The sequence below is a fragment of the Schistocerca americana genome, chromosome 1 (genome assembly GCF_021461395.2).
Source record: "Schistocerca americana isolate TAMUIC-IGC-003095 chromosome 1, iqSchAmer2.1, whole genome shotgun sequence".
NCBI lineage: Eukaryota > Metazoa > Arthropoda > Insecta > Orthoptera > Acrididae > Schistocerca > Schistocerca americana.
In genome coordinates this window covers 1,131,698,181-1,131,708,636 of record NC_060119.1, presented here as the reverse complement: position 1 = coordinate 1,131,708,636, position 10,456 = coordinate 1,131,698,181, and the positions used below count along the sequence as shown (strand labels likewise).

At 37.9% G+C, this 10,456-nt stretch overlaps 1 protein-coding gene across 1 annotated transcript in view; it reads right to left on the bottom strand.

The window, feature by feature from the left end:
* Positions 1-849: 849 nt before the first annotated feature.
* The window catches only part of LOC124597101 (protein ALP1-like), a 35,643-nt gene continuing 26,036 nt past the window's right edge, over positions 850-10,456 (bottom strand). Inside the window, exon 2 of the mRNA XM_047135917.1 lies at positions 850-1,676. Coding sequence (XP_046991873.1) covers positions 864-1,676 — 813 coding nt within the window. The 3' untranslated portion in view covers positions 850-863. The remainder of the gene's footprint in view (positions 1,677-10,456) is intronic.

The window sequence follows — 10,456 nt, the reverse complement described above, 5'->3', positions numbered from 1 at the left end:
GATTTTAGAGCCCATGTTTACTACAATTTTTTTCTTGTTTTGGTCCATAAGGCCCATCCACACATAACGATCTGTCTGTGCACATCACATCTGCACAGACAGATCATTGCGTGTGGGCAGAAGATTTGTACCAACCTGAGGTGTGTGCAAACCTGGAAGTTGGAGTTGGAGGTCTGAACGAAACCTCTCAAATCTGTGGGTTCAAACCACATCCGCGCAGACAAGTTGTTGCGTGTGGACAGGAGATCGCCGCAAATCTGTCGCGAAACAGCTGTTTGCTCAGTCTAATGTTTGTATTTGTGTGCATAGGACATTAAAATGGCTGATACTCGTCAGTGTTCTCGAGAGTTTGTAAGTGAATTCATTGAAATATATATAAACCACCAATGTTTGTGGAAGATTAAAAGTAAAGAATATACTGACCGAGACAAAAAGACAGCAGCATACAATGCTCTAATTGAAAAATTGCGGGCAGTTGACGCCTCGGCAAACAGAGAAACAGAAATAAAAAAAAATTCGTTGCAAACTGTTTACGAAAAGAGTTATCCAAAGTTCAGAAATCTAGAAGATCTGGTGTAGGAGTAAATCAAGCATACCAGCCAACATTATGGTATTTTGATCTGCTTGGCTTTCTTAGAGATCAAGAAACGCCAAGACCAAGCAGGAGTACAATTGAAGATGAAATTGGAATGTCAGTGTGCGACGAAATGGAACACAAGGTAATATAAAACAATATATTTCACATACGTTCATCAAAAGTTTATTCAAAAGAATATATTTGTGTGCAAACATAACAGAAAATTAACGGTTGTTATAAAAAGAAACATGAATATACTTGTCCATGTTTTACAAAACAAAGTTTATTATGATACAAATCCATCCTTCCATGGAACAGCTCCAGTAGTACTGAAATGTTTATATTTATTTCTAACAGTTTTTGCGCTTGCAAAAATTTGCCCACTCCTTCCACGTTGCAGGGTGTGCATAATTTCTTCATCACATCTTTCGCCCAGTTCAAGAGAACATTTGTTGATATTTTCGCAATCCAGTGACTCATATGGTGTGTAAAATTGCGGGTTTCTTCTGCGCAAAAAGTTGTGTAAAACACAGTAAGTTAATACAACAGTGTCAATATTCTCCAGCTTCAAGTTTATGGCTGTATGGCAAATACGGAACCTTGAGGCCAATACTCCAAACGTATTTTCAACAACTCTGCATGCCCTAGAGAGGCGGTAATTAAAGATTCTTTCTTCCTTTGATAATTTTTCTTGACGATATGGCTTCATTAAATCGTTGTGAATTGTGAAGGCATCATCACCAACAAAAACATACTCCATTAGACCTATTTCCTGCAAATTTGCAATTCGTTGAGGTTGAGGAATTTTTAAACTATTATTAACAAGAAGTTTGTAAAATTTAGTGTTCTGCAGAACCCCTCCATTGGATACTCTCCCATCTGTTCCCACATCACAGTTCACAAATTCATAATTTGCATTAGCTACAGCCATTAAGACAACACTATTTGTTTTCTTATAATTGAAGAAAAACGATCCACTTTCTTTAGGAGGTACAATTATGATGTGTTTCCCATCAATAGCTCCTAAACAGTGAGGGAACTGCCATTTGCTTTCAAAACCACTTGCAATTCTCAGCCAGTCTTCTTCACATTTTGGGAACTGCAATGACAAAAAGAATTAAAATACATTTGTGTAAAGTTTCTGTTAACAGTAACATTCAGCTAATTGTTAATGTACATGATCACCAGTACTCATTCTACACTGTCTCAGAATTTTATGTGAATAAAGAGTTAGTTGCTCAGTGCAGTGTGTGTTTCGTAAGCATTCCTGCTTTCGTTTTAAGATGTGAGATCATGGAACTCTATAAGGCCTTTTTTTAACAATTTCTCGGTTTTTGTTAGCTAGACATATTTGTTAAGTTTTTCATTACACCATGTCAAGTCATATACCACCACAATACTTACAGCTTGGCTCATATCACAATGTATCTGTTTTGTACATTCCAATATGCATACTTTTTTACAAAATCCAAAGCACAAATCACTAACATAAAATCTTCCTTTTTTTCAGTGTGAAGGAGAGAATGACATAGAAAATGTAGCCATTGAAGATACTGACTCAAATCCAGTGACACCAGTAACTGGAGAGTCGACTCCAATGACACCAGTTACTCCGAGATCATCAAACTCCAATAACAGCTTGAGTAACGCTCCTCATGGGAAGCGGAAACGTTCAATGGAGGATAAAACAAATGAAATATTGTCAATGGTGGGCAAAAAATTGAACACAATGCAGCCACCAGATCCATTAGACACATTCGGCCAGCATGTGACAAACAAGCTACGTGCACTCACCCCCCAACAGAATATCATTGCACAAAAATTAATCAATGATGTGCCATTTGAAGGTGACATGGAATCTTTAAACAGAAACTTTAAGGTTCTTGAGGTTGAGACACTTTCAAACATGGAAAGCCGAAACCTGACACAGTTTCTTAAAGATTTTCAATAATGCAAAATGTTCCATATGTTTTTTTTAATGTCACATTATAAGTGCAAGTGATGCATACTGTGAACAGTTGATAGCCAACGAACTTATATTTCAAAACATGTTTTGTTACCTCAAATCTTTTGTGCCTTGCCTGTTATTATTGTACAACATATTTTCTAGAATACCCAATTATGGTAGTGTCTTGTGTAAATTGCGGTGTACAGCTGTTGCCTTATACAGGGTGTTACAAAAAGGTACGGCCAAACTTTCAGGAAACATTCCTCACACACAAATAAAGAAAAGATGTTATGTGGACATGTGTCCGGAAACGCTTAATTTGCATGTTAGAGCACATTTTAGTTTCGTCAGTATGTACTGTACTTCCTCGATTCACCGCCATGATTTCATACGGGATACTCTACCTGTGCTGCTAGAACATGTGCCTTTACAAGTACGACACAACATGTGGTTCATGCACGATGGAGCTCCTGCACATTTCAGTCGAAGTGTTCGTACGCTTCTCAACAACAGATTCGGTGACCAATGGATTGGTAGAGGCGGACCAATTCCATGGCCTCTACGCTCTCCTGACCTCAACCCTCTTGACTTTCATTTATGGGGGCATTTGAAAGCTCTTGTCTACGCAACCCCGGTACCAAATGTAGAGATTCTTCGTGCTCATATTGTGGACAGCTGTGATACAATACGCCATTCTCCAGGGCTGCATCAGTGCATCAGAGATTTCCATCCAACGGAGGGTAAATGCATGCATCCTCGCTAATGGAGGACATTTTGAACATTTCCTGTAACAAAGTGTTTGAAGTCACGCTGGTACGTTCTGTTGCTGTGTGTTTTCATTCCATGATTAATGTGATTTGAAGAGAAGTAATAAAATGAGCTCTAACATGGAAAGTAAGTGTTTCCAGACACATGTCCACGTAACATATTTTCTTTGTTTCTGTGTGAGGAATGTTTCCTGAAAGTTTGGCCATACCTTTTTGTAACACCCTGTATATGAAGTACCTGTGGAGAGACTAATTTCATTTCTTTTATTGTATCATTGAAACCTGACTGTGTCCCTTATAGGGACATAAACTTTTATAGTTGTTCCTTAGAGTATTTGAGAATTTAATATAAAGATATGCTATAATGAAGATCATATAATTATTAGTTATTCAGGAACTGATCTGAAGAAATCCTCAGATCCTCCATGTTCTGGCAACAAATAATTCATTCATCATAGGCAGTGCATTATCAATAATCAATGTGATGTCTTATTTGTACCACCACAGAAGTTCCAGGAATAGTGATCCCACTGAAGATGGATCATAAGACACAGTTTAAGATTTCTCTTGTAGATAACACTGTTACTTGACTTTTACTACTATTCTCTTTTCTACAAGATAGAAAACATACAAGTCTTAACTGGATGAGTTTGCTGCAGATATTAATCCATAACTGGTACACCTAGGTCCTATTGACCTGAGGGAAACTCCTTTATTTATTTATTTTTGTAATGCTACAATCTCCCTCTCTCTCTATCTCTCTCTCTCTTTCTCTCTCTCCCCCCTGTGCTTCCCTAGCAGTCAGTTGGCTACCAGCTCAACATTGTTGCAGGTGTGCCTTTGCTAGTCCGACTTTTGTTAAGCTGATAGGGTCCCAAGGAGCCAGGGATCCCTTAAGTGAAAGGTTTTTTTACCAGTATCATATTAAATATTTTGGATTAATGCTAACAAACTTATGAAAAATGAATGTGGAAGATATTATGGGTACTATAAGATGACATAAGCTTCTACCACTAAAACAAAGAGGAAAAAGACCAGATGTTGAGCACTGTTGTGTTTGGAATGTTCCATTGTTTTATGTCCTAAAAGTGTATGTAGTGTGTGTGAATTAAAAGTACAGAAATGAACTGATAGACTGAATGAGCAAAAACAATTTCTACTGCTGTGTACTGTTTTCATAAATGATGTAGCCATTCAGCTGAAAACATTGCAATAAAATCACCCCATAAGTTATGGCCGCAGAAATTTATACACTGAATTTGCACTCTTCTTTTGGTATACTGCTTTGAAGCTTATTCTATTTTGTGTTTAAATGTGTTCAGTTTAGCTTATTATTTGTAGCTGATGAGTAGGACTTTGTAAAAGTAGGCCATATTTTTTACATTATATATTTTATGTATTTCACTGCCTTTTTAATAACATCTATAAGATATGACCAGAAATAATTAATGTAGTTTTAAAAGAATAGCAATTATTAAATGTTTAAATTTCACCCAATTGTTTTCTTTTTTACCAAGGCATACTCAAAACTTAAGTGGGTGCTGAGGATCCAGGTGCACATTACACATCAAAATTTTTAGGTGGGACCACTATTTGGATAACTTAAACAAAATTGTAAGATTTGCTTGCTTTGCCCTTTGAAACCTTTTTCATTATGTTTACCTGCAACAGGGATTGTTAGCACACTTCCACTGAGTACTGTCCCATGCCATAATCTTATGTGACATTGTAGCAATAAGAAAAAGCATGCCCTATCTGTTCTGAAGAAAGTGCAGTCAGAAGATTGTGTTAAGCTAATATTGGAAGGTCTTGCAACTGTTTGTTCTGGACAGAGGGATTATTACACTTGTTATACTATCTAACATGTGGTTCATAACAATAGTAACTTAGAGATTAACTATAGTATTCACAACCACAGTACTACAAGTAAAACTTTTCAGGCAGATAACGAATCTCTGTCTAGAATTCAGAGTGGAGTTTTGTATCCTGGAACAAAAGTTTGTATCAGGTTGCTTCTACACAGTAGTGAACAGAAAATGCCTACTCAGAAACAAAGTAAACCATAGCTCATTGGCCATGTAGGTATATAACTTCTTATAATATAGGCCTACTGTGTTTCAAACACGTCTACAACACCAAAAATATTATCTGTAACTTGACAGACTTAATTTACTTGACTTGCCTTCATGAACTCATCCTTCAGGACAGCGTAAATAGCTTCACATGTGTTGGGTATTATTTCACTCAACGCTTGTTTCGATATTGCAGTTGAAAATTCCAAATCCTTGTAGCTCCTTCTTGTTGCTAGGAATCTTAATGTTACCGCCAGCCGTTCATGAGGAGAAATTACCCTTCTCATACAAGTATTTTTTCTCATAATATGATGAGTTACAAGCCTTAAGAGATAATTATAAGTTTCGACATCCATCCGCAAATAATTTCGCCAGTCGTTAGGTTCGCCCTGCAACTCTCGCAGTAAATTTACGTGAGAAAACTGCTTTCGCTTTAGCAGTTACTGTCTACACCATTTTGACCGCTTTCTCTGTTTCCTGCGGTTGGTCTGAATGTTTTATGCAACACAAGTTGCAAACACAGGCCACAACAGAACTTCCTCGATTTCTATATTTCAAAATAACTGAATTAAATTTTTGACGTTTACGGGGAGCGTAGTCGCTTGCCACTGATATTTCTTTTCTACACCGACAGATGGCGGGCGAGTAGTAGATTGGGGTTCGTGTCGTGTGAACACACCACATTTGCAGCGATCCGTTGCATGTACAGACATCTGCGCCGATGTCTGCGCAGACAGATCGTTGCGTGTGGACCATGGAGGTAAAAATAAGAGGAGTTGTCATGACGTCACAAACTTGAAGCCGACCCAAGTCAAGATCCGCCATGTTAGCTACCCCAAAACATTCGCTTCTGGTAGTTTGATTTCGTGTAGTCGTGAAGGGTTTTGATAAAAAATGCCGGCTTGCGTCTCTTACTGGTGTACTAATCGTTCTGATTGTAGTCTAAAGTTTAAACAAATCACATTTCATCCCTAAGTGGACTTATTTAATCGCTATTTTCTTATATATACTTGAAATTCTGATGCACTGTGAAGTAATACAGTATGGTTTTATTTCTGTGATTTGACTTTAGATTTCCTATCAGTCCAATGCGAAGAACTCTCTGGAGGTGAGCAATACATTTGGTTTTCATTGTTTGGTTATCCCCAAGTAACTGAAAAGTCCTGGCAATAAATATCCTAGAAATGTAGACTAATGTTTTAAAATGCGATAATTTAATATAAAAGTAGTGTAACTTCATGTAGTTAATTAAATCTTCAGTAAAATCTGTGGAACACATGTTACAGTGGTTAAATTATGAGTACTTAAAGGTTTACATATTTGTTAAAGCAAAGTTCCCTATCAATGACCAAGCTACTTAGATCATTATATTAATCACTGTGTTGTCGTGTTAACCTGTAAATTGCTGTTATTTGCCACACTGAATGTCAATTGGTAGGTACAATTTAAAAACAAAGTAGATGTGTAAACTACGATGGGCCTGACAATCTTAAATTCCGTTCTTTTCCTTCGTAATTTAACGAACCTTTCACTTTGTTGACATGACAGCTGGCTTGTTTATATCGTCCCTGCATACATCTATGGGACACCACAGGTAATAAGGCAAGTTTCTTGCAAACCTGAACATTTGAAAATGCAACGAATAGAAATCGGTGTCTGTAAACTATCAATCATTGTTTTGGAGTTCTGGCTTTATCAATTATCGGCACACACACAATGAAAGTGAACAGAAATGGATTATGAAAGCACGCTTTTCACAGCACATACTTCTCTTCTCGGTTATTCGTTGTATAAACAAAAAGGAATTAGAGTACTGAGGCCAGAAGCTTCATATTTTGGTGTCGTATTACTGCATGGAATATGCATTTAAAACCAGAAAAACGATTGAAGTTGCGTTCCTTATGCTGTGTTGTTCACTAAAACAGTGTAACATTTACTATATAAAATAAATATCGCGTGCACACGACAGAAATAACGAACACGAAAGAATTGTAAACACTCGTCTGCTAATGATTTGGGGGATCCAAGTTGGCGGCAGGCCCCACCCACTGGCTTCAAAACAACGTACAGCGTAAGTCTGTAGCGCCATCTCCCCTTATTCTACCTCCATGGTGTGGACCGGGCTATACTAACGTCTCTGAAAGTTGCCTAACCTGCAGTACCACTGTACCAGTACATGTATTCCGGTGTGAGAGGTATCAGAAACATTTCTGCTTACAACTTTCGACTCGACCGTTTCCACACCAGGCAGCATTACCTCAAATCGACATATTCATCCTTCTCTCTCATCCCTGGAAGTTTATAACATCATCACGAAATCACACTGTATAATTTCTGACTAGTGTCGTACTTCATTGTCAGCTCTTTCCGAATGCAGAACTGTTTATTTTGCGCGATGTCTTGAGTCGTATAACCCACTGCTTTACTAAGTTAGTACAGGAACATTTGAAAACAGAATTCAGCATTTCTCATTTCAGTTTGGTATCCTCATCCGCTGTTTCATCCATGAGTGCCCAGACACTTAAATTTTACACTACTGACTGTCTCTGCATACGGCAAGGATTTCTTTGGGTTTTGAGAGAGATCTTTCAATAACAGTCTGCTATGGTACCGTTAGTATTCGAAGGGTTCACACATTGAGCTCTTTGACAGCCAAAACTGTTTCATTCAATATATCTATCTATAGCTGCACGGTTTGTTTTACGTATGTTATACGGCAGTTAGCGTCTTTGAAAGTTTCTTTACAGATATTGTTTAGCATTCTAAACAGAAAGAGTTTTGTGTGACTAAGTGATATTTTATGAATAACCTCTACCTCTGTGACCGACATGCAAAATCGAACTCCTTTCCTAAGCATGAGCGAAGATTTTGCCCCTTACCTTAAGTAAGACGTTTGACGAGAGTTTTTACTACCACATATCACTAATCAGTTGTGCATATCAAGACTTGTTATGCACCACAGTCTAACATAACAGTCGCGACACTTTGCTTCGATTTCGTTGGCTACCGCGCCAGCAGCGCCCCAAGCAGAAAGTAACTTAAACTGTGAGTTTGGCGCGATCGTGAAAGCGAATAGTCGTTGTTTATTTTCACTTCTACAATGATTTTTACAAGCGGGAGCGCTTGTAGCGCAATAAATTGCAGCAACAACAGGAAGAAGACACCACAGCTGTCTTTTTTTAAGTTTCCTAATGATCATGTTAAACTGTATCGTCAAGATCCACTTACAAACTACATGTGTATTAATGATTAATGTTTCGTTTTAGGAGCAGAAAATGGCTAGTTAACAGCAGACGAGAAGACCATATGAAAAAAGACCTAGTTTACCTGTATAATAATATTAGGTTTTGTTTGCTACATTTCGAACAAAACCAGCTCATGAACGCAGACAATAATAAACTCGTGTAGAATGCTGTACCCACACTGTTTAACATCCCAAATAAGCCACCTCAACTGAACGATGAAGAGGAAACTGCCACAAGATTCGACAATCCATTTAAAGCTGTAAAACAGTCCTATGACACAGAAGCAGCCAGTTCAATTCTCCACGTATCAGTGCCAGATTCGTGTGAATCGTCAACACAGACCTGCTTTGACGATGAAGTGGTTAGATTAAGTGCAGTTATTCGTGTCTAACAAAAGCGTGTATTTCATTCACTTCTGTTGTTAGTCACTTAATTTTCCTTGCCTCCTTCGTATGATGACATTATTTTGTTAGCACCTTGTTCACTGACAGATCGTTTGAAAATTATTCAAATATTTGGCTTTGCGTGAAATGTAATGTAATCACCTCATTATAATGTTTTCAACATATTTCTCCCACTATCTGGCAGTTGCTTGTCCCACTTAGAATAATATGAAGATGAAGGTCGTACTAGTGGCAACAGACGACGACAATGACAAATACAGTAGGCCTACAGAACGATAAATGAGCTGTCGATCGCTTTTGCATGAGGTACATGTCTGTGCTGCTTACGTGCGAATCTGTGTGTTTATATTCTTTTGATATCAACGCGGTGAGCTGCAGTTCTATCCAACGTCAAAAGTGTTTCTTCACGAATGTGTTGTAGCTTGCCATGCGATTCACTGTTTTTGTCTATACTTGCGCTTAATTTAAATCATTTTTAGAAACATATATGCCTCCTGATACTACACAAACCCTTGGAGGTAAGTAAATAACTCAAATATTTCGTAAATTACGTAAGAAATGGATGCAAAACAAACATATGCTTACGACGCGTCTGACGTTCACCTTACACGCCGCTTGGAGCGCTAGTGTCGCTCCATCTGTCAAACGGTAACAACTTTTACAGCAGTGAGTGTCGCGACTGTTATGTTGGACTGTGTTATGCACTCTAAAGATTCAAGATGGCCGCACTTCCGATCACATGACCATAACGTCACTTGTGGTCGAGCAACTGCGAAATTCCTTTCATTTATACAGCATTAAATCTCCAGTATATGGGTACACCTTATTACTCAGTTGATTGAAGGCGTTATTTCTTTAACAGAATCGGGAATAACAGGCGTGCTGTCTTTGTTTTTTTAGGGGGGGGGGCTGTCGGAGTTTTTGTTTGCATTTCATTCTCATATCAATTGTGTTTCTTAACCTTGTCGTGAACAATGACTGAAATGTGTGAGGCACTTCTAGAACTCTGTTCAACTCATAAGCGGATTTCTCCTAGTCCTCTGTCTCCATAATACAGCGACTGGAAACTGTATATTTCAAACTTTGGGCAGTATTTTTTGTGCTGAACTCGAATGAATAGTTCTCTTCGGGATATTTAGAAGAATTCAGGCGTATCTTCAATTCGTTTATGTCTGTTGCATAGAATATGCTGCAGTCATTGGTAGTCGAATTGCTGTTGGTCTGAAAAACTGAAATTACGCATCTTGCTGTTTCGAGCACTGTGTTGAATTTAACTTGTCACGACCATGTACTAGTTTCTATTGCAACACATTCAATTAAATCCCAGTAACGGAACACTATAGTCAGGCTTAGATAAATTTTTTTAAAGATGTTCCATAATGATATTTGCTCTTTCTCAGACACTCGTATTTCTGACATTTCCCATTATATTTTTTCGACCAC